At 37.7% G+C, this 24034-nt stretch overlaps 1 protein-coding gene across 2 annotated transcripts in view; it reads right to left on the bottom strand.

Annotated features, from left to right (window-relative positions):
• LOC131061499 (uncharacterized) overlaps positions 1-24034 on the bottom strand; it is a 167759-nt gene that overhangs the window by 103889 nt on the left and 39836 nt on the right. For both annotated transcript variants that reach the window (XM_057995208.1, XM_057995207.1), the window contains exons 2-3: positions 14774-15030; positions 13676-13709 (exon numbers count right to left, since the gene is read on the bottom strand). In XM_057995208.1, coding sequence (XP_057851191.1) covers positions 13676-13709; positions 14774-15030 — 291 coding nt within the window. The remainder of the gene's footprint in view (positions 1-13675; positions 13710-14773; positions 15031-24034) is intronic.

The raw sequence follows: 24034 nt of genomic DNA on the forward strand, positions 1-24034 counted from the left end.
TCACACTCTGTTGCTTCAAACTGGGCTCAAAAACAAACCAGTCCATGCAACGCAATTGGCACTCATACATTGAACGCACCATCTGACTCCAAAAAGGATTTTCCACGATATTGGCATAACACCATTTAGAGCATTATTAAGGAGGCACACATGATAAAAATCCACCCAATATATTTAAGACAAATGACAAAGAAGTGCGTATATCACCTCCGAAATCCAAAACGATATTCCTTTTTGGCTAGTAACAATAAAAGGATCTATGTCGGGAAAAACATGCGATTCCCAGTCTGGAAGAAAAAATGGCTTGACTCTTATTGACTGAATACGAAGAGCCTTGACACCACTATCTCCAAAGAAATTCCCGTCAACGGAGATAAATAAAACAGCTTCATAAAAAAATACGACTACTCCCAAAGATGCAATACAAGGTAAAGTCAACACTTTAGGTGTACAAAAATTCTTCTATGTCTTAGCGCAAAAGAAAATCCATTATCTACAATAATAAATTCTAAACCATTTTACCATGCCTTCAACTAAGATACAGTTCGTGTAGATTTGAATTTCCCAACATGCATAGTCAAAACAATTCTGACTTGCATTGAAAATACCTCCTCACTTGGGATAAAGGTTTGCAGACCACAACCACCACTAAACGCACTAGGATTTTATTTTTATTTTAAATTCACACAAAATAGACTTTACGTTATTAAAATCCATAATTCTCTAAGCACTAAAAAACGCCACTTTGATTTATTTATGAGCTTCTACACAGCGTAACCCCTGCAGAAATTAATTATCTTAAAAGAAACTGACAGAGGATTAATCACTAGTACACTACAAACTGCACAAAAAGAATAATAACACCTCAGCAGCCAAAACTATTCCAATAGAATCGAACATTCTAAAATCTTCAGAATACTAAAGAATAAGGCCCCACACAAGAATGATGTGGCAATCTATCAGACTCGGGTGCTTACAAAAGAACAAGTAAGCATACAAGCAGCTCAAGCTACTCTACTAGCCAAACTGGAAAGGAGATCAAACTAGAAGGAAATTCCTTGACATCAATGACAAAATAAAATTCCAACAAACTCCCCCTTTTTGTCATTGATGGCATCTCCATCTACAATTGCCACCTCTTGAAACCAAAAAAAAATATTGCTCCGCCTGAGATACTGCACCTACTTCTCCCCCTTGACATCAATGACTGAAATGAAGAGCATAGACTGATACAAATCCATAAATGAACCTGCAAATATTGAACCGTGGCATAAAATAATACAATAGATACTCCCCCTGAGAAATACATCCCTTCAATGATGGAGTGAAATCACTCCTAACTGCTATCTTAACCTTTCAAAAGTATCTCTAGGCAAGGGCTTGGTAAGAACATCTGCAAGTTGATCCTTACTAGAAACATATTCAAGCTTCACCTGCTGATCACTGACTTGTTCACACAAGAAGTGATACTTAATTGGAATATGCTTAGTTCTAAAGTGCAGGACATGATTTCTAGATATGTTAATAGCATTCGTGTTATCACATAAAATGGAGATAAGATGACTGAAATCTACCTTGAAGTCTTTTAAGGTTTGCTTCATCCAAAGAACTTGTGTGCAACAAGGCACTGCTGCTATATATTCCGCTTCAGCAGTTGAAAGAGAAACAGAAGCTTTCTTTTTACTGTGCCATGAAACCAAACACTTACCAAGGAAGAAGGCACCTCCACTTGTGCTCTTCCGGTCATCAACTGAGCCACCCCAATCTGCATCTGTGTATGTTGTAAGTAAGAAATCATTTCCACTTGGATACCAAAGGCCATACTCCATACTACCTTTAAGGTACTTGAATATTCTTTTAATTGCATGAACGTGTGTCTCCTTAGGGGCAGCCTGAAACCTTGAAACATAACCTACAGCCTGCATTATGTCAAGTCTAGTTGTTGTAACATATAACAAGCTACCTATCATAGACTTGTAGAGAGTTTGATTAGCATCCAGTGATTCATCATCCTTACTAAGTTTACAACCAATCACCATAGGTGTGCTAATAGGTGTACAATCTTCCATTTTGAATTTCTTCAGCATTTCTCTAATACATTTAGTCTATGAAATAAATATGCCTTCCTTAGATTGATGAAATTGTAGCGCAAGGAAAAATGATAGCTCTCCCAGCATTGACTCTACAAACTCCTTCATATTATTTGCAAAAACATCACATATCTGCACACAATCACTTCCAAAGATTAAATCATCAACATAAACAACCACAATCAGCATATGTTTACCCTCCTCTTTGATGTATAAGTTGTTGTCCGCAACACCTCTCCTAAACCCTTGCTAAAGAAAATAACTATTCAATCTATCATGCCAAGCACGAGGTGCTTGTTTAAGCCCATAAAGTGCCTTTTTCAGTTTGCACACATAATCTTGATTCTCTGAGATAACAAAAACATCAAGGTGTTCTACATATACCTCTTCATTCAAATCACCATTCAAAAAGGCAGATTTAACATCCATTTCAAAAACTTTAAAACCTTTAAAAGAGGCAAAAGCTAAGAACATTCTAATAGCCTCTAATCTAGCAACTGGTGGAAAGGTTTCATTGAAATCTATACCTTCAACCTGAGCGTATCCCTTACACACCAACCTTGCCTTCTTCTTCAACACTTGGCCATCCTCATTCAATTTGTTCTTGAAAACCCTTTTTGTGTCAATCACGTTCTTGTCCTTAGGCCTTGGGACAAGTTCCCAAGTTTCACTCTTATGTATCTAATCTAACTCTTCTATCATAGTTGCAATCCAAGACTTATCTTTTGCTGTCTCTTCAAAAGTCTTTGGTTCAATCATGGACAGCAATGAAATATCATCATCCTCATAGTAATTTACTTTTCTTCTTGATGCTCTAGGTCTGTCCTCTTGCATAGTCTGATTAATAGGATGGTTTTTCTCAACAAATCTTGATGTAGACTTGAGAGAAGTTCTGATTGTAGTTGTATTTCTGTCATGTGAAGTTGTAGGATCAGCTGAAACACCCGCTGCACTAGACTGATTGTTTGTTGTTCCATCCTCAAAATGTGAACCAGCACCTTCATTTTGATTGTTATTAGGTGTATTTCCAACATTGTTGCTTGCTGTCCCACTTTGTGGATTGGTACGAATTGGCTGGCCAACATTTTTGGCTTCATCACCTTGCAAGCTATCATCACAACTTTGCAATCTTTTAGAAGAATCAGCAATCTCATGAATTTTCACATTAGTACTTTCAACTATCTTATGCAATCTCTTAGAAACATTTATAGGCCTTACTTTTTGAAGAATATCCTAGAAAAATACCCTTATCTGCTCTAGGATCAAATTTGCCTAAATTGTCTTCATCTCTCCTAATATAACATGGGCTGCCAAAAAAATTTTAATACTTAACAGTTTCTGCCCTACCATTCCACAATTCATATGAAGACTTGTTATGCTTTGCCCTTACCAAACTTCTATTCTGAATATAAACAGTTGTATGAACAGCTTCTCTCCAAAAACTATCACTTACCTTAGATTCATTAATCATGCTTCTACCCATCTCTTGGACTGACTTGATCTTTCTCTGAACTACCCCATTTTGTTGAGGTGTCCTAGCTGCTGAAAATTGTCTATTAATGCCATCATTTTCACAATAACTCACGAACTCATTAGAAGTAAACTCACCTCCATTGTCTAATCGTAGGCATTTGATTTTCAATCCCTTCTCATTTTCAACCAAAGCTTTGAAAACTTTGAACTTCTCCAAGGCTTCTGATTTTTCCTTCAAAAAGGCCACCCAAGTCATACGTGAGTAGTCATCAATTAATAACATAAAGTATCTCTCACCTTGCATGCTTGCAGTTCTTGTTGGTCCGCACAAATCAGTATGAACCAGCTCTAGAGGCATTGTGCTTGAGTGTTCTTTTGCTTTAAAACTCCTACAAGTTTGTTTGCCAATTGACAATCTTTACACACTATGTCGGATGGTTTAGAGAGTTTTGGCAAGTCTCTCACCACTTCCTTCTTGTTGATCTGAACAAGACTGTCAAAGTTTATATGACCAAGTCTCCTGTGCCACAACCAAGATTCATCAAGTACACTCAAACAACAAGTTAAATTTTAGCATCATCAGGAATATACAAGTTATTTGCTGCCCTAGTTGCTTCAGCAATATGAGTACCATCTTTACTAATCTTACAGCAGTCAGAACTGAAAGTTAGACTATGACCTTGATCACACAACTAACGAACACTAAGTAGATTATGTTTCAAGCCTTCAACAAACAGCACATTCTCGACTTTAGTCTTACTATCACTCAACATAAGTGTACCTTTACCAGCAACTCTAGCAAATGAGTTTCCACCAAATCTTACCCTGCCACCATTTGACTTCTTGAGAACTTACTCTTATCTCCGGCCATGTGTCTAGAGCAGCCACTATCCACATACCATATATCTCTCCCATTATGTGCAAGAAGAGCTGTTTGCAACTTTACACAATCGGAGACTTAGTTTCAGCCTCTTTCTCTTTCTTCCTCCAAACTTTGGTTTACTTTACATTGTTCTTAACATCCTTCTTTCGGAAATCTACCCTATCATTCTTACAAAATCTTGCACTGTGCCCAATGTTATTACATTTATAGCAAACATAAGTATAATCTCTCAGAGGAGCAAAAGAGTTCTGGTTTGTAAAACTGAAATTGTTTCTAAAAGAAATCCTACGATTTGCAACCTTGTGTCCAAAATAGTTACAAGTAAAACAATAACCATGAAAGAATGAATGATTAAACTTGGTTAAGTGTGCTTGTCTAGCACTAATAGGTTGCTTGAAAGCATTATTTCTGACTTTTGAAGATGTAAATCTTGAACTTTCACCATTAGATGTTTGTTGTCCTACCTTTGAACTTTATCCTTCTTCAAGACCAACACCACCCTTGTTTACGGATTGTTTTTGAGAAGCTAACAGGTTGTCCAACGAAAGTGAACCTTTCTAATTTATCTCTTCATGATTTAGCAGTGTGGTGGATTTTTCTATATTCTTGAGAGAGGCTATCTCAGCTTCAAGTTTTTCACAACTTTCAGCCTTAACTTTGATCTGATTTTTCAGTTCCTCTTCAAGTTTCTTAGCCTCATCAACCTGCAATTTCAGATCTTTAATTTGTGTTTCTGCATCTTCAAGAGCTTGTGATTTTGCAGATATTTCTACACTTTCTTCTTTGAGCTGCACCTTTAAACCCAATTTTTTTTTCTTAAGAATTTTGATCTCATGAAGAGCGCTTGTCAATTCTTGCTCTAAATCAACTTCTCCATCTTCTTATCCAAGATCACTTTCATCATCCTATTTTTCTGTATGAATTTCTTCTATGACCATGAACAAGATCTCGTCACTAAGAAATTCTCCATCACTTTCTTCAGACGAATCACTTTCCTTCTTTAAATATAAGCTCTTCTTAGATTTCCAAGTCTTCTTGTCTTTTCCTCTATACTTCCTTTTATTTAACTCTGGCTTCCTTTCATTGATGCTATCATCATCGTCTTCGTATGGACACTTTGCTGCAAAATGTCCAGATTTGCCACCTTTTAGTGAACATAGCTTTTTTTTAATCAGCATCATCCTCCGAACTATCACTTGAGGCTTGCTCCACTTGTTTGCCTTTCTTCAAAGCTTTGAAAGCAAACTCTCTTTTTGAAGGTTCAAGATTTGTTCTCATCTCATATGCGGTCAGTATACCATGAAGCTTGTCAATGGTCATTTGATCAAGATCAGCCATCTCCTCAATTGCAGAAATCTTTGCATCAAACCTTAAAGGTAGAGATCTTAAAATTTTCTGTATAACAACTTTATCATCAACTAATTCTCCTAAACCTTTGAGAGAATTGACCACTTCATCAACCCTTAAAAAGTATGCTGCAATATTCTCGTCCTCTTTCATTTTCAGACTTTTGAACTGCATTCTATGAGTCTAAAGCTTGGCCTTTTTCACTTTTTCATCTCCTTCGCAGGCATTTTTTAGCTTGTCCCACATAGCTTGAGCACTGTCACAGTGCATAACTTTCACAAACTCAAATTCAAACAATCCACACAAGATAGCATTAATAGCTTTTGCATTGCTTTCAAAGGCCCTCTTTTCATCAGCAGTAGATGGAGGATTCTGAAGAGATGTATAGCCAATTGAAACAGAATTCCAGACATCAAAACCAAGTGACATCAAGTAAGCTCGTATTCTGACACACAAAAAGGCATAGTTTGATCCATCGAATAGAGGAGCTATATTCGTTGCTAATCCTTCTAGAGCATTCATTTTGAACTCCAACAAACACAACCTTCAAGCTTTTAAGCTTTTGAAGAAGGTACTGGCTCTAATACCAAATGATGATCACACAAACAATACTAAGAGGGGGGGGTGAATCAATATTGTGAATTTTAAAACCAACTGATAACACTTGAAACAAACTGAAACAAAATATAGATATGCAAGCAAAACTTAAAAACGTCAACACAAGATTTTCTTGTGGAAAACCCTCTCGGGTGAAAAACCACAACAAAAGTTTCTCCAATAACTCGGAATGGGCACCAACCCAGATTACAAAGAGACAATTATCAGGAGAGCCCCAACTCTCCACTCAACATGTAATGTCCCCACTTTCCTAGTTGATCACTCAGGAGTCATAGATTCATCTGTTAGCCACCTCCACATGTGAATTTAGTGGATAGGAGATGATTTTGGTTGCAAGAGGTTTATACTTAGCCAATTTTTGGTTTGGATGGATTTATATCATGTGAACTTTATAATAATTCATTATAAAGTTACTTTTTCTATAATTAGACAAATTTATAAAGTAACTTTATAAAGAGGGGATTAATGAAATGTCAATAATAAAATATAAAGTTTCCCCCCTTTTGCACACCTTCCTAGGCAAAAAGTAAAATAAACTTCTTTTTTTTTAAAAGGTGACCCCATTAATGATAATTCAAACCCTCAGCTGGGTGCCTAAGTGAGGAATATTTCATTGGAATAATGTTATAATGAATCCCTAATTTGGGCGTGGGATTAAGAAGGCATAAAAGAAGTGCACGGGAATGAATTTGGGCATGATCATTCAATTTTTTTATCGACTCTTCTTGGCAGCAGTCTGCAACCAGCAGGGCGGCACAATTGGAAGCAGTTTGGGAACGAAAAACTCCCAGCTTTCAGGTTATTGGACGCAAACCCATTCACCATTCAGCAGTTTGGACATGATAGAAACTTCAAATCAGACCACTGAGGGTCAAAATATTGAAGTTTATTGATAGATACAGCAATTACAGTGCACACACATCAGATTTGGGCAAAATACAAGCAAAGACCAGCAATTTTAATAACACTTTTGGAGAGCCGTACCATTCCCAAGAGGGCCATACCATCCATACTTGGCCTGTGAAGCCAAATAAATAAATTAGAGGGTTTTAGGATCAGAATTTGTTTGAGAATTCATTGTTGGGAGATAATAAAGACGGAACAGGGGTTCACTCAAAGAATTCATAGCATTCTTGGACTACATCAGCATTTCAGTGGAGAAAAGTGGTCAATTCTAGAGACTTCTCCTCGCAAGAATCAAAATATAGTGCCTGATCTACTATTTCTTCATTCAATTGTTTTTGGTAATTATATACTAGGAAAATAAAACACTTTGGAGCGATTTATAGCACTTGGAGGTTCTTGTTTTGTCTAGTGCACCACCCCAGCATCAAAATAAGCTCATCCACGCTAGCGTGGGATAACTGGTAGGCCAATTTTGGCTCTGGATGTCTTAAAAGTTATTTATTTGAATTTGTAATTTGCTGGTAATAAAATCAGAGTTCTGAGTTTTCAAATCAGTCTATTGTTCTTTCATGTATTGCATTCAATTTGTAATTCCTCATTGGCAAAACTAAGCAAAAACCCCAAAGAACTGAAAAAACATCAAAAAATTCACCTAAAAACCATAAAACAAATTCGCTGATCAAAGACTTGAGAGAAAACCAAAACCATCAGATTGGGCCGAATTTCTGGTTGGCATATTTCACAGCACCAACTAAGATTAATCCGAACACCAACTTCAATTATTAGAGAGCTCCAACTCCCTTCTAAACAGTTATTGTTTTAGACATTGGATGAACTCAAAAATTTAAATAAGCATCAAGCACTCTACACCCGGATAGCAACACTACTGCGCAGAAATCATAACCACTGCTCTAGAACAATATTTAGAACACCACACTTATTTTGCTTTCTACCAAACAGAAAAACGATATCCACCCTTTTCAAGTTCAACACAGCTCCACACAAAAAATATCGCACAATATTTTTTTTAAAAGACTTATTTCACACAAGCAGTGATTAATACACACTACACCCATTCAACAAAAACGGGCCCAACCAAAGACGACTCACACTCTGCTGCTTCAAACTGGGCTCAGACACAAACCAGTCCATGCAACGCACTTGGCAGTCATACATTCAACACACCAATTGACTCCAAAAAGGATTTTCCACAATATTGGCATAACACCATTCAGAGCATTATTAAGGAGGCGCACACGATAAAAATCAACCCAATATATTTAAAACAAATGACGAAGAAGTACGTATATCACCTCCAAAATCCAAAATGATATCCCTTTTTGGCTAGTAACAATAAAAGGATCTATGTCAGGAAAAACATGCAATGCCCAGTCATACATTCAACGCACCAGTTGACTCCAAAAAGGATTTTCCACAATATTGGCATAACACCATTCAGAGAATTATCAAGGAGGCACACACGATAAAAATCCACCCAATATATTTAAAACAAATGACGAAGAAGTACGTATATCACCTCCAAAATCCAAAATGATATCCCTTTTTGGCTAGTAACAATAAAAGGATCAATGTCAGGAAAAACATGTGATGCCCAATCTACAAGAAAAAACGGCTTGACTCTTATTGACTGAATACGAAGAGCCTTGATGCCACTATCTCCAAAGAAATTCCCGTTAACGGAGATAAATAAAACAGCTTCATAAAAAAAATACGACTCCTCCCAGAGATGCGATACTAGGTAAAGTCAACACTTGAGGTGTACACAAATTCTTCTATGTCTTGGCGCAAAAGAAAATCCATTATCTGCGATAATAAATTCTAAACCATTTTACCATGCCTTCGACTAAGATACAGTTTGTGTAGATTTGAATTTCCTGACGTGCATAGTCAGAACAATTCTGACTTGCATCGAAAATACCTCCTCACTTGGGATAAAGTTTTGCAGACCACTACAACCACTAAACGCACCAGGAATTTTTTTTTTTTAAATTCGCACAAAATAGACTTGGCGTTATTAAAATCCATAATTCTCTGAGCACTAAAACAAACGCCACTTTGATTTATTTATGAGCTTCTACACAGCGTGACCCCTGCAGAAATTAATTATCTTAAAAGAAACTGACAGAGGATTAATCACTAGTATACCACGAACTGCACAAAAAGAATAAGGGCACCTCAGCAGCTAAAACTATTCCAAGAGAATCGAACTTTCTGAAATCTTCAGAATACTAAAGAATAAGGCCCCACACAAGAACGATGTGGCAATCTATCTGACTCAGCTGCTTACAAAAGAAAAGTAAGCATACAAGCAGCTCAAGCTGCTCTACTAGCCAAACTGGAAAGGAGCTCATACTAGATGAAATTCCTTGACATCAATATGACAAAATAAAATTCCAACACAGAACTTGTTAAATGAATTGGGTGCTCCACATCAATTTTCTTAGGAGAAAGGAACAAGATAACAAACAATATGATGTCAAATTCACAAAAATTACATGACATAACATATGAGAAGATTTTGGATTCAATTAAGGGTACAAGAGCTAAGCCAACGGCATGGTGTCATTGAAAGAAAAGGAATATGGAATCCTTGATGCTGAATTAGTAGGATTACTAGTCAATATTAAATGATACAAGTCCAAGCATGCATGATACAAAGAATGCCTATGAGCTTGAAAGAAAATAAAGACATCTTGCTAGATATCCAATACTAATTTACAAAAAGTTGCTGGCTATTCCAGTAAAATTATAGCAAAGAGAACAATAATGGCATGTGAAACCTCAATGTATATTTTATTGGAGGAGCATATCATAGCTTTGCAGCGAATTTAAGGTCCAAAGCAAAGTAGCAAGCACAGTAATGGGAAGAAAGAAGTGTCAGGTTCTAAGTTACAAAATCGGCCTGAAAACCTAACAATTCTAAGTGTGAAACATACCAGAATTGGAATCAGAACCAATTCCTTTGCAGATTTGGGCAGTGCAAAATATTTTTAAGCTAGAATTCTTTGGAATTGTACATGGCTGTACCCATGTAATTCCAATTGCATCATAGAAATTCCAAGGAGTTCCCAAACAACACTTTAATCTTGGTCTCCCTATCTCGGTTACAGTCAACAATAAAGAACAAAGCAGACTCCTGCATGTTGCTGGCCAGTCATTCCCAATGGTTTCAAATGCTTCATTAATGCTCGGTTTCATCTTGATCTTCTAATCTATCAAAAGGCACGGCATATGGGAAGCAGTGGTACTCCAGACAAACAGAGTGCCAAGTGTAAATCACGTCAAACATGGCAGTCAAGTTGTGGACACAAAAGATTGAAAAATAATCATCTCCAAGTAGTGGAAAATGGTGTAAAATCACCCATGGTTTGGGTGAGAAATGTTTCCAGACAATCTTGTTCTCAATCAATTCTAAGAGATATGAAATTTATCTTCATTACTCAGGTTTAGTCATTGCACCTGTCCTACTTAGAATTCTACGAGGCCAGCCTACCAAAGGCATTTCTCTATGCAACATGTTTGAAGCAAGATGGCAACAACCAGGAGAATAAGAATTTGAGTTGAAGTTCTAAACTAAAAATACCACTTGCATTTCCTGGTTGTCACAAACATCCCATGGCATTAGAAATGTGTCTTGAATCATCAACTCGGTAGACACTTCAAGAGGTTTCAGAAACCACAAGCTTCAGCCTTTCATAATGCATCTCATGGTCCCCAATGCTCTTCTAAGAATGAACACATATCAGGTTTTGGTAACTAACTTACTGAACAGTGTTCATGGATGCTATGAACATTAAGTAACCAGAATATCATCTTCAGTGGATATCTGAATTGTTCCTAGCTTGTCAAACATTCCCGCATATTCTCTGAGAAGTATTCTGTCATTACACTCAAGTTTGATATCAAATTAGTATACTGTATTCATAATAGTTACTGTGATTTGGTTTAGCATATGCATGATATGCAGTATTCAGAATTTAATTCCTTTTTTTAAGGCTGCAAATATGTATATATTTATGATTTTTATGTGTTTTCATATGAACATACCCAGAACATCCCAGCCCAAAAAAAATTTGCCAGACTGATGTGCTTACCCACATACCTGTCCCTATACCTGATTCTGATTCGACAACTTAAGGCAGGTTCAAACAAAATGAGAAAAAGAGTTACATCATACACGCAGTTCTGCAAAGGGTATTTATCTCTATTACAAATCTATTAGTTTTTTTTAATGAATAACAAGGTTTCAAACAAGAGTGCCTGCCAAAAAAATATCACATGAAAGTCGGCATAAATATTAAAAAGATTGAAAAGATGTCTCAAGGCACATGATTTGTATAATAGTTTGTAATCAATTTATTTGTAATTTATTCATGGTAATGTTCGGTCTTCGGAAAAGGCTCAAAATTCCACAAAGAAGCAAACAAAAGCCAGATATTTTGCTGAAGGGTAAACATCACTCTCTGTAAGAAAAAGGGATTTTTAACAAGGGCCCATGATACCCATCAAAAAATTGCTAGATAAGCAATAAAAATCTAACTGAAGGATACTACTTCTCATCATTAACAAATGAGATAGCAATCTAGAAACCAAAGGTAGATTACAATTACAAAGCAGAAGAGCTACCAAACTTCGGTTAACTACAAAAAGGGAGAAACATACAAAGAAGTATATTGCATTTTTGCAGAGTACGAAGAAGAGATACAAATGTTATGTTCTCATTACTAGACCACAACAACAGATTAGCCAAGCAATTAGAATAGTGCAATATAACTAAAATGACTCATTAGAACTTATCATTGTATTTACTATTTATAAATAGCCTGTAGGGTGCAACGATTCATGTCAGATACTTGCATATTTTGTATGTAATCCTTTATGATGTATTGTCAATTCTACATATCCATTTGTCATCAAGGAGACAAACTTGGATGGTCTTTCTCACACAAATGCATGCATGAAGACCCTTCGCATGCTTACAATTTATAATACCTGAGTCTTCCCTTGATAGTACTATCAATCCCAACTGTAGCATCTGTCAACCTTCTCTCATCTACATCCCAACTAACGCAATAGTCATGTGAAGCTCCAAATTAAATAAAATCAAAGAATATTGATTATTGTGCAAAATGACATCTAAAGAAGAATTCCTTCCAAATGCAAAGCTCAGAACCAAATGCTCTGTTAAAAAACCCTGATTAAAAATCACGGAGAATTCTACAAAATAAAACCTTCAAACTCTCATCTGAAGTTTGTAAGAACTCTAAGAGTCAAAATAGACCTAAGACTAATGAATGACCCAAGATTTAGGCCTGAAGTGCAGCTGTAACACATTACTCCAATAAAGAGTTCCCCAGTTCGAAACCAGCAGGTAACACCTTGCACCCAAATTGTGGAAAAGTAGATAAGTACTACATAAAATATTAAAATGTGATCCAACAACAGCAGTGGCAAAGAAACGTAATTGCAATATAAAAAGCAGGTTCATAGTTTCTAGTAAAAGAATTAAAAAAAAGTGTTTGCCCAATGTTCTGAAAAGACAAACGAATGACATGAAGTTGTGCCATGTAAGCAACCACATTAGACCACCATGATAAGCCAAGGAAAAAAAACTACCACCGTGTAAAATTTAAAATCAATAATTAAAAGAACAATCACACTATCAAGGATAAATTACCCTTTTTATAATTTAATTGAAGAAGCAAAGAGAACCTGACAATTCTGCACAATTCAAAAATGTATCCACCATAGACAAAGTCTAATTACCATAGATTAAATTTGTTAAAAAGGTTTCATACCTGAACAAGATCAATCTTAAGTGGCTACAAATTTTTGCACATCAAGGAATTGTTGAAGCACTCACCAACTCATCATAGAAAACAATCTTCAGAATGTTTTAGATAAGCAAGTATTTAAAAGAAAAAGTTACGGTATTAGACCGCTTACCTAAGCCTAGAAGTTTCAGTGAGTTATTTTGCAAAATAATAAATCAGAACTCAACTAATCACTGAATCTGATATTCAAACACTCTGAAAGACTGAAACATTTAATCCTTACATTTAGTTTCATACTTCAAAATCAATCTTACAAAATTAATCCAGATTGAAGACAAAACTAAATCAGTTGTGCATATGATTCATCAACACCGTTCAGAAGATGTTTTTCAAACTTTTAAATCCAATGGAGAGGATATGGTATTCATCAGTGGTGTGCATTAACAGTGTAAAATCTTTACTTCTCTCTTACAACATTTACAAGTTTTACAATAGAAAAAAAGTGCTTACAGGTTTCTGCTGTTCAGACGAAAAAGTATAAGAAGCTATGTTCTGTGAATTACCTTGAATTCTGGGTTCCATAGGCACATATTCATCCTGAAGAAAAATAATTATTATGAGCAAATCATTAACAGATTTCAAAATGGTAACTGTCCTGATTGAATTTTTGAAAGAAACAAATATCTTGCAAAGATACATCCAGAAACTTATATTTGTATTAAAAACAAACTAGATCTAAAGTTAAATATGTTTGAGCTTCCACTCAATTTCATCACGGTCAGCAAATAAAATGTAAGCTCAAATTGCTTATTAAAGTTATAAGATTTTAATCAAATGGGGTTTCACACAGCAGGCTCTTCATTCCAATTTCCTTCAAATCTCTGTGGCTTCCAAGCCACTGCTTCCCCAAAGTCATTTGAATGATAAATCCTAGAGATAGAAAAACATGTGGACAGCCAATACCAGAACTAAGGATCATTTTTATAACTTCCATGATGGTTTTTGTGGTGAACGCTAGCTACATATCTCTATTCAATGGGATCTAGATCAAAATAAACCTACATGTCTTGAAACCCAACAAGCAAATTCAACTATCCTTTGAGCATGCAATCATTTGTTAAATTCACAGATGCTATAGAATTTGCAGCTTCTAATGGCATTCATAAAGACACAATGGTTGATGCCATTCCTCTATAGCAGACTTGCCATGTGTTAAGCTCTTTATAAAAAATAAAAAATAAAAAGAAATTTTATTGAAGTCCAAAAGTAACGACGAGCAGGTCAATGGGGCTCTAGTAATAGTATGTTGAGTCATAACAGAGAACTACTGGAGCAAATATATTCTAAATGCAAAAAGAAACTAGACACTACTCAATAGAGAAGCATAAATAAAATAGTGAATGAGTCTAAAACAGTTAAACCCTGAATCATAAAAGCTATGTACACATAGTCCTGTGAGGATTGGACCCCTCGAAAGCATTAAAACAGGATTAATGGGAATGCTGTAAAAGGTGTATATTTTTTAACAACGCAAATAAATGAACCTTGCTCTCAGAAGATGCTTCCTAGAGAACAAATATGAAAGGTCACCACCTAGCTTCTTGTAATTTTGAAGAACAGAGGATATTATGTATGTGGAAATCCAATATTGGAAAACATACCACAGATCTAGATGTTCCTTCATTGTTGGCCTGCCCCTGAATGTTATTCTCAGATTGAGTCATATAACAATGTACTGGTTGAGGAGTTGATAATTCCTGTCCCCTGGATGGATCAAGTCCAGCTGATCTGAAAAGATCAACCAATAAATGTGGTTGTATTTGCTCGTCAGCAGACCTTGTGCCAAGCCTAAAAACATCTGACAAACATTCGGTTGCAACTTCCAGACCCTCAGTATCAGCTCCTGATGCAGGTTCAACTGTGAAGAAAAAGCCAAGAAACATAATTTCACTTTGCAAATTTTGGACATTAGACATGATAGCAAAGATGAGAGTTGTTTCCGTGAGTCCAGAATGTAATCATATAAAATGAAACAAAAATGAAATAAACGTTAAGTCTAAAATCCTATGCAACCTCCATTTGCTAAATTTTATGTAAAATTGCTTCAAATATTGCCCTTTGTAAAATTGTACAAGGATTCCCTAAACTTGTTATTTTGACCTCCCAAAAAATCCCAACAAATGTCATAATTATGCACCCATTCCTTCATATATTTGCCTCTGCAATTCTTACTTCATATAAACACTTCTTAATTTCAACTATGGAGAGATTTTAAGGATGCAAGATCTTCAAATTTTAGAAATTTGAAAAAGAAGGGAACGACTAAATCAATTTCACTACTAAAGATAGAAGTGGCATTTAACATAATTAAGCCATGTCAGGAAGGAGGCCCACCATGGTTATGAAATGTTACTCTTGGTAATTCTATTAACAAAACACTATCTAGAATTTTTAATTACTTATAAATTACTTCAACAAGCACAATGTGCAACTGCAGATACCTTCATCTACTTTGTAATCAATTTTTTACATCCAATAGTTTTAAAACTTGTGACTTGGCAAAACTCAACAAATTGTAATCAATTTTTTACATCCAATAGTTTTAAAACTTGTGACTTGGCAAAACTCAACAAATTGTAATCAATTTTTTACATCCAATAGTTTTAAAACTTGTGACTTGGCAAAACTCAACAAATTGAAACAATACATAAATTCATTGAAAAAAAAGCTATGCAAAATACAGTTACAAAACATATGAAATGAGTCTCTAAAACATTGGAGAAATGTACACTATCATATCAATATGCAAATACGGCAACTGATATATAATATGAATCACATGGTTGAAAATCATCATCAAAAATTTGACTCCGCAAGTTAAAACACTTTATAATTTTTTGGTCCCATATAAATCTCAATCAATTGTGACTCCACTCTCAATCTAAAATAATAACTCCTCAAGATCACCATTATTCTCAATTATGATGCCATCCAATCCAATGTCTGCTGCTTCTGCTGCACCCTTCTCTACTTGCCTCTCAAAAACAGCAAACAAATCTTTTGTAAACATGTCATCCTCATCCTAGAGAATCCAGTCACTGTATAGATCAATGTCATCCAGGACAATTCATCATGACTATTTGAGCCCTCCACTTTATTTAAGCAAAGGTGAAGGTTGTTGTATTGCAAAAAAGATCATTGAGTCACTTTTGTGTCAACTTATCATGCTTCTTCATGTGAATGTCATCAAATAAGCTCTAATTGTGTTTACATCTATAAGTCCTACAAAATTGGAACAAAATTCAGAAAGGTAGCTTTTAAGATTTGGGGTTTTGCACTCCAATCTTCTGACCAATCAGCTGCAAAAATGAAATTTTCAAGACTGTGAGTATGCAATAGTTTTACACATTAAAGATTTGAAGTGAAGAAAGACTTAAAAAATTTGTTACTTGGTGCTTGGGCAATTTTCCCTTGGATAGCTAGTGACAGAGAGAAGAGCCTTTTTGCAAAGCTTGTATCTCTGCAACTCTCCAATTATCAAGTCCCTAAAATCTTCCTTGGACATCATCCTCCCAATGCATGTTGTGGGGCCCTCCATAACTTCCCATTAGCCCTAATTCCTTTTTGTAGAGAAATTTGAGGTTAAGAAAGTATGTCATTGAATAAATGGAAAGGTGGAGTTGATTGTTCCAGCTACAATCCATAATGTCCCAAATGGGTTCAAATTTTCTTCTCCCCTGTAAGTGCTTTTGGATGGCTCACTTGGCCTCATACAAGAACCCCATTGGATTTTGCTCCCCATCCACCACCAAGCACAAAACTGTAAACTAAAGACTCGAAAATCTAGAAATAAACTAAAATTGTTGTAATAGGCATAAAATGCTTATTGTTATGTTTGATAATTTTGGTTACTTGACAGTGTATTAATTAATTGTATTAAATGGGTTGTCACTCTCGAGTAGCTATGTGTCGGTTGGTTGACGATTGTGTACCTCTTGGCAACCATCGGGTTCTTTAAATATATTGTGTACCGCCAAGGAAGGTAGTACGGTATAGTCGGGTCTATTGTAATCCTTGGTTGACCATCTCTGGTCTTCTCTGTAATAATTGCATGTGCGAATAAAGATATATTTTACTGTCGTGTCTAGTATGCATTGTCACGTACATTATTATTTCCTGTATTTAATTTATCAGTTGTAGCGGTAAACATTTTGGCGTTGTTGACTTAAAAGAAACTAGGTCAGTCTTGAGTGATTCATGCCTGTAGAACCCAATAAAAGTGAGAAGAGGCCACGGGGTGGTCAAGACCAAGCAATTAGGTGATCCGCCGACCCTCAGCCGGAGGGAGTCACAGGGACGAGTCGGAGCCTGAAAGTACCCGGAGTGTTGGGATGCTGGAGGTGGACGTGTACAGGATGCGCACGTGGCTGAGAGTGCAAGGAAAGCACCGAAATGTGGCGGTCGAAACAATCCACCCAAGTCCGACACACCCGAAAGTACCCGAAGGGTTGGGGATGCTGAAGGTGGACGTGTAGAGGACGCCTAGGTGGCCAAGACTGCAAAGAGAGCACTGGAACGTAGCGGTCAAAACAGTCCACCCAGGTCCAACACACAAGGCAAATATACACAGTACCTTCCAAGTGAAAACAATGTTGAACACCCAGGAGAAGCAGAAACTCCCGAAGTTCACTAGAGATGGATTAGAGGACCCTGTACGCCATTGCAAGACATGTATAACAATATGGGAGGCAAATGACCAAGATGACAAGGACTACTAGCTGAAGGCATTTCCCACCACCCTTCGGGGGATCGCCATTGATTGGTACACAGACCTCGACGCCCAGCACAAGACGAGATGGAGTGATCTGAAGAAGGCATTCCCGGAGGAATTCAAACTCCTGAGGGATGACAATGAGATCGCGGACGAAATCTATAATACCAAGCAAGGGAAAAATGAGAGTGTACGCGCTTACATCCGTAGGCTCAAAGAACTATTGAACAAGATGGAGAACCAACCAGTCGACGGGTTGAAGAAGAGGTGGTTCATTGAGGGATTGATACCCTCACTGCGCAAGATGAAAGTAGTGCCTCCATCCTCATACATTGATGCTTACAATCGGGCGATGGACATCAAGAGTGAAAACAAAACCTCCTCCCGAGGGAAGAGGAAGACCGACGATGATGAGAGCACAAAAGGTAGTAGTGACAAAAAATCCAAAACCGTACGAGCCCTTCAACAGGATATGTTGAGAATGATGAAAGAATTCAAGGCTAAGAAAGGAACCAACAAAGAATGTAATGAACTAGGGTGTACTGAGTGCAAAATTGAGGGGCACACGAAAGGTAATTGTCCTAGAAATATGTTCTATGAGATTTGCCAAGTGCTAGGTCATTCAATCAAGGAGTGCCCATATAATTTGAAGACTAGAAGTACGCAAGTACTCTTCACACAGACAGAATTTCGCCCATTGAAACCAGAAAATGTATCGCCCCGCATCAATGGAAATCAACGAGGGCGAAACCAAATACAGTACGACTCCAAAGGACGTCCTATCATACAGTGCCGACAATGCAGCGAATGGGGACACTTTGCGAGAGACTGCCAGAACAAGAAAGACAATGTACAATTATTGTGCAAATGGTGTGGATCAAGTGACCATAAAGACACCAACTGCTCGAAGCAGAAGGGTATTAATATGCTGGATGTGGAGGAACAAGAGGATGCAGTTTTGGCAATCACGAGAGCATAGACAAAGAAGGCGATGTATTCAAACTCTGGTACGAAGAAGGAACGAGCCGAAGTAGAACAAGTGTTGGTGAAGCAACGAGTAACTTCCAACGGAATTGCAAGTACGTCATTGTGGGAGTTACAAGAACATAATTCGGCAGGTGCTACGGACAACCATACCCATGAAGGTGATGAAGGTGGCAGACCTTCTTCAAACTATGTTGCAACTAAGAATGGCAATTAGCAACGTAGTCAGTGACGACACAGTCATCCAAAAACAATGTATGCCACAATCGAAGGAATTGACAGGAAAACCACCACCCGAAGGGAATGAGGCTAGTGATCCAATGTTGTTGACGGTGAGCATCGGAAGGAAGCCAGCAGTCATTGAGATGGAAATAATGGGGAAGAAGTTGGCAAACACCATTGTCGATGGGGGCTCGGGAGTTAATGTGCTGCCGGAGGACACTTGGAAATGTCTGGGAAAGTCGACACTCTAGCCGCCGACCTTCCACTTGGTAGGTGTCGGCCAACACAACATTGAGCCATTGGGAACATTGATGGCACAAAAAGTAATGACTGGGAGACAACAATTTTTCTTGGACTTCGTAGTCATCCCGTTGCAGAAGAAGGTGTACGATGCACTCCTCGAGAGGGGATGGTTGATTGCTGCCAAGGCAAATCACAATTGGAAGCGTACATCATCAACTTGAGAAACCAAGTGGTAAGCAAGGAGTTGGCATCCTTCGAATCAGAGATTGAAGACGGAGAGTCCGGTATAGACGGAGGACAAAAAATGATGGAACCTAATGATGAAGGTGTGCTTGAACTAGAAGATTGCTCTGAGGATGAGACAAGTTCTTTGAAAAGATTATTTCACTGGCAGATGGAGGATTACAAAGTCTTTCACCCCGATTGTAACATGCTACAGATTGGCGAAATTGAGTAAGTGCAAAGTCCAACAAGCTTGAAGGAATTGTATGGGGTTAGGCCATATGAGAAGGAGAAGAGAAGTTGCAGGAACAATGAAGGAAACTAGGAAGCACATCATCCGTACGCCATAGGGGGGTTGTATGAGAGAAGGTTGTACAAGTTGAAAGCACATCATCCATACAACAAATCAGTATGGAATTTGGAAGCAAACCATTTACCTCAGCAGGGTCCTGTTGTGACCATTTCACACATCGCCCCATTTAAAATGGGGACCCCCTCTTTTTGCTCGTTTTTGCTCGCCTTTCGGTTTGCTTTTTAGGGTTTTGGTAGTTTGTCAGTTGTCTGGATTAGGGTCAAGCCTTAGGGTTTCCGTTACTGTCTTTTCAGGCCAAAGTCCAGTCAGTCTTGAGAGTTTTTTAAGCTTCCTTTTGTAGGATGCAATTTTGAATAAAGTGAATTCGCCAGAATGGTCTATTTTCAATTGGAATTTTGAGTGCAGAGTTTTAATTTGTCTAAGTGTTGATGATGAATTGTGAATTTTGTCCAAATGAGTAATTTTGTCCAAATTTTGAGTTTTTTTTATTTTTGATCCTGGGCATGAGGAATGATTTGTTTTTGCCTTGTGAAGTGATTAAACGTGTGAAATCATGATATTTTGGCCTGTAGGAGCAAAATCGCTCCTGTCCCTCAGTGAAGGACCGGAGCTCGTTTTCAAAAATCTTACCGTCCCTACAGGGTCAAGATGAATTTCGAATTGGAAGTAATAAAGAAAGGCGCGATCTTTCCGTTGAATATAAATTGAAGAATTTCACGAACACAGAAATGCCTCAGGAAGCAAAATCGCTCCTGTCCCTCAGTGAAGGACCGGAGCTCAAAATCAAATATTGCTTTGTCCTTGCAGGATTTTAACAACTTGACGATTTGAAAAGGTCCAAGGAGATGCATTTTACTAGTTGAATATAATTTGAAGGCACAAACATGAAGAAAAATGGCCAGAATGCCAAAATCGCTCCTGTCCCTCTGTCAGGGACCAGGGCGAAATCCATTGTAGCTCCCGTCCCTCTCCCAGGGACCAGAGCGAAATTCTTCATAAGGCATGTCTTAGGCAAAGATCAAGCAAGTTTTATGTTTGAAGGCAAGAAAGGAGGTGAATTGAACCCGTTGAAGACAAATTGAAGAATACCAAACATCTACAAGGGACTCAAATGCCTAAGTTCGCTCCTGTCCCTCAGTCAGGGACCAGAGCGATTTTTACCTTAGACAAATTCCTTGCCAAGTAAGAGCAAATTCCAAGGCATGGATGAGTGAAACGGCACTACATGACCATTGAAGATAATTTTTGAAGTTAGCAAAGTGAGATGAAGCCTACAAGAGCAAGATCGCTCCTGTCCCTCAGTCAGGGACCAGGGCGATATGATGATTATGTTGCCTTTCCTCCAAGTTCAAGACACTCCAAGACGAAGTACAAGGTGGTGAGGACGTTTTAAGGCATCTCAATGAAGAACGAAGTATCCAAAGTCGCCGATGTCGAAGGAATTACACCAAGACACCCAGTTCGCTCCTGTCCTTCAGGCAGGGACCAGAGCGAAAGTATTCAAATGAGGTTAAATTTGGGTTGCTATTCACATTTTGAATGTTTGAAAGAAAGTAAAGGATATTGTTTTGCACTTTGAAGATAATTGCAAGTTAGTATGATGAAGATTTTTGCACTAAAAACCCAAGATCGCTCCTGTCCTTCAGTCAAGGACCAGGGCGAAATTCAGTATAGCTCCCGTCCCTCTCCCAGGGACCAGAGCGAAATCTTCACAAAGGCTTAAATTTTCAAAGGTTTATCAAGTATCAAGTGGCCAAGAGGGATCAAGGGACTTCATTTTACACGATGAAAGCAATAGCAAGTTGATGAAAGCAAGCGTGAGCTTAAGACATTGAAGTTCGCTCCTGTCCCTCAGTCAGGGACCAGAGCGATATTTATCATATTGGCCAAATCCTTCCAAAATCACGTTAAGTCAAGATCATGCGAGGTGGTAAAGGGTCTAAGGCATCTTAAGACGGTGATATACAAAGGTTTCAAACATCAAATGACTATCAATTGAGCCAAGGAAGCTATATCGCTCCTGTCCCTCAGTCAGGGACCAGAGCGATTTTCATTAAATCATTCATTTTTCTTCAAAATCAAGACAAGGCAAGGATAGGCAAGATCAAGGACATCATTTAGGAAGCAATGAACGAAGAACAAAGGTTGAAAGATGGCGAGTTTTGACTAGAACATGGAGATCGCTCCTGTCCCTCACCAAGGGACCAGGGCGATAATCCTCCAAACATCTATATGCCTTGTGGAAGTCAAGTGAAACAAGCGTGGAAGGGAGAAACTATGTCATTGCTTGCCATATAAAGAGGATTGGTGATTAAAGAAGCGAGATCAAGGAGAGAAACACCAGGATCGCTCCTGTCCCTCACCAAGGGACCAGGGCGATATTTGCTAAAATACTTGTTATCCTTCGAAGATCATGTCAAAACAAAGTTGCAAAGGGTTTAAAACATCATTTGGAAGGCGATACAAAAGAAGTGAACGTTAAAAGGTGACAAATTTGAGCTAGGATTCAAAGTTCGCTCCTGTCCCTCACCAAGGGACCAGGGCGAAAAACACTCAAATATCAAATTTGCCTTGTAAAAGACAAGTAAATTATGCGTGGAATAAAAGAATAAAGTTGTTACTTGCCTTGCGATACAAATTGGCAACTTAGAAGGCAAAGACCAAGGAATAAATACAAGTTCGCTCCTGTCCCTCTCCAAGGGACCAAAGCGATATCACCTCAAGAGGCACTCATTTGCAAGGTCAAGTCACCCAAGTTCGAAATTCCTAGCAAAAAATGCCAATTCCAACGTAAGGATGGAGATTTTAAACGTCAAAAGTGCAGGAGTCAAGACCAAGTTGATGGATCGCTCCTGTCCCTCAGTCAGGGACCAGGGCGATGAGGTTTGTATTTTTCATCTTCAAATTTTGGCGCCAAAGCAAACTTTTTTTGAATTTATTTTAAATGCTAAATTCTATAAGTTTGAAAATTCAATTAAATTAGCATTTAAAATATAGCGCAAAATATTAATTAATTATTTTGGCCTTGTAAGAAATCGAATTTGTTAATTTAAAAAACAAAGGCATTTATAATTAATTATTAATTATTAATTAAATAAGGAGGTGAGCGCTTGGGTTTTATTTTTATATTTATACAAAAGTCGGCCTCCCTTTATTTAATTTTTATTATTATTTGCCTTATTTCCAAGTCGGCCTAGAGGCAATTAAGGAGGTAAGCGCTTATATAAAGGGGGTGTGATATGGCATTTTAAAACATCATTCAATCATTCCTTTGCATGCGATTTGGAGAAGACAATTACAAGGTGCGAAATTCCATTCGAAGGAGAAGTGCGAATTGTGTTTAGAGAGTGAGAATTTAGCATAGTGGTGCGAAGCATTATCAAAAGGAGAGTACGTGCGAACCTTAGTTTCCATATTGAACGAACTTGCCAAGGACATTGAAGATCACATCAAAGACATCCCAAAGGTGGCGAAGTTGCTAGCTTGAGAGATTACGTTGAAGCCATCTAATTTCAAATTTTGCCTAGGCGAATCCATTTGTTTTGCATTCTAGAGTTAGCTCTCTAGAAAGGTATGGCGATATTGATTTATTGTTTTGAGTTTGAACGTTGATCGTCATAGCGTAATTTTTGAATTTTGAAATTTTGAATTCCAGTTGCTCGATCGTTTTTTAGGAAATGATAACTCAAGGACTTATCATGAAGTTTCCTAAAATTAATCTAATCTATGTTATGCATTGCAATATCCAGTTACTTATTGTGAAATGTTGTGTAGGTATGGCGACCCCGAAGGCGGGAGCATCCACCAGTCCTCCAGCTCTCATGAAGGAAGATCAGAAGACCGAAGAAGTGGAGACCAAGATCGTGTCGAAGTGGAGCAACATTGGAGATACCAACTTGGGCAACTTCAGTACGAAGAAGTTTCGAGATGTCCCTTACATTGGCAAGCCATCACCTGTCGCCTGGAGGATAATTGAAAGTGGCATCATTAAGGCGGCCGGCTTCCCTCCAGCAGTACAGTGTCATGAGTTGATGATCGAGTGTGCTCGTCATTATGATCCTCAATCCAGAACGATCATGTCCAAGGAAGGAAACACTTTGGCGTATCTTTCAGAGGAAGCTATAAGTGAGGCTTTCCATCTTCCAGAGCACAGGGATATGGTCTACA

Source organism: Cryptomeria japonica, chromosome 8 (assembly GCF_030272615.1).
Source record: "Cryptomeria japonica chromosome 8, Sugi_1.0, whole genome shotgun sequence".
Lineage (NCBI taxonomy): Eukaryota > Viridiplantae > Streptophyta > Pinopsida > Cupressales > Cupressaceae > Cryptomeria > Cryptomeria japonica.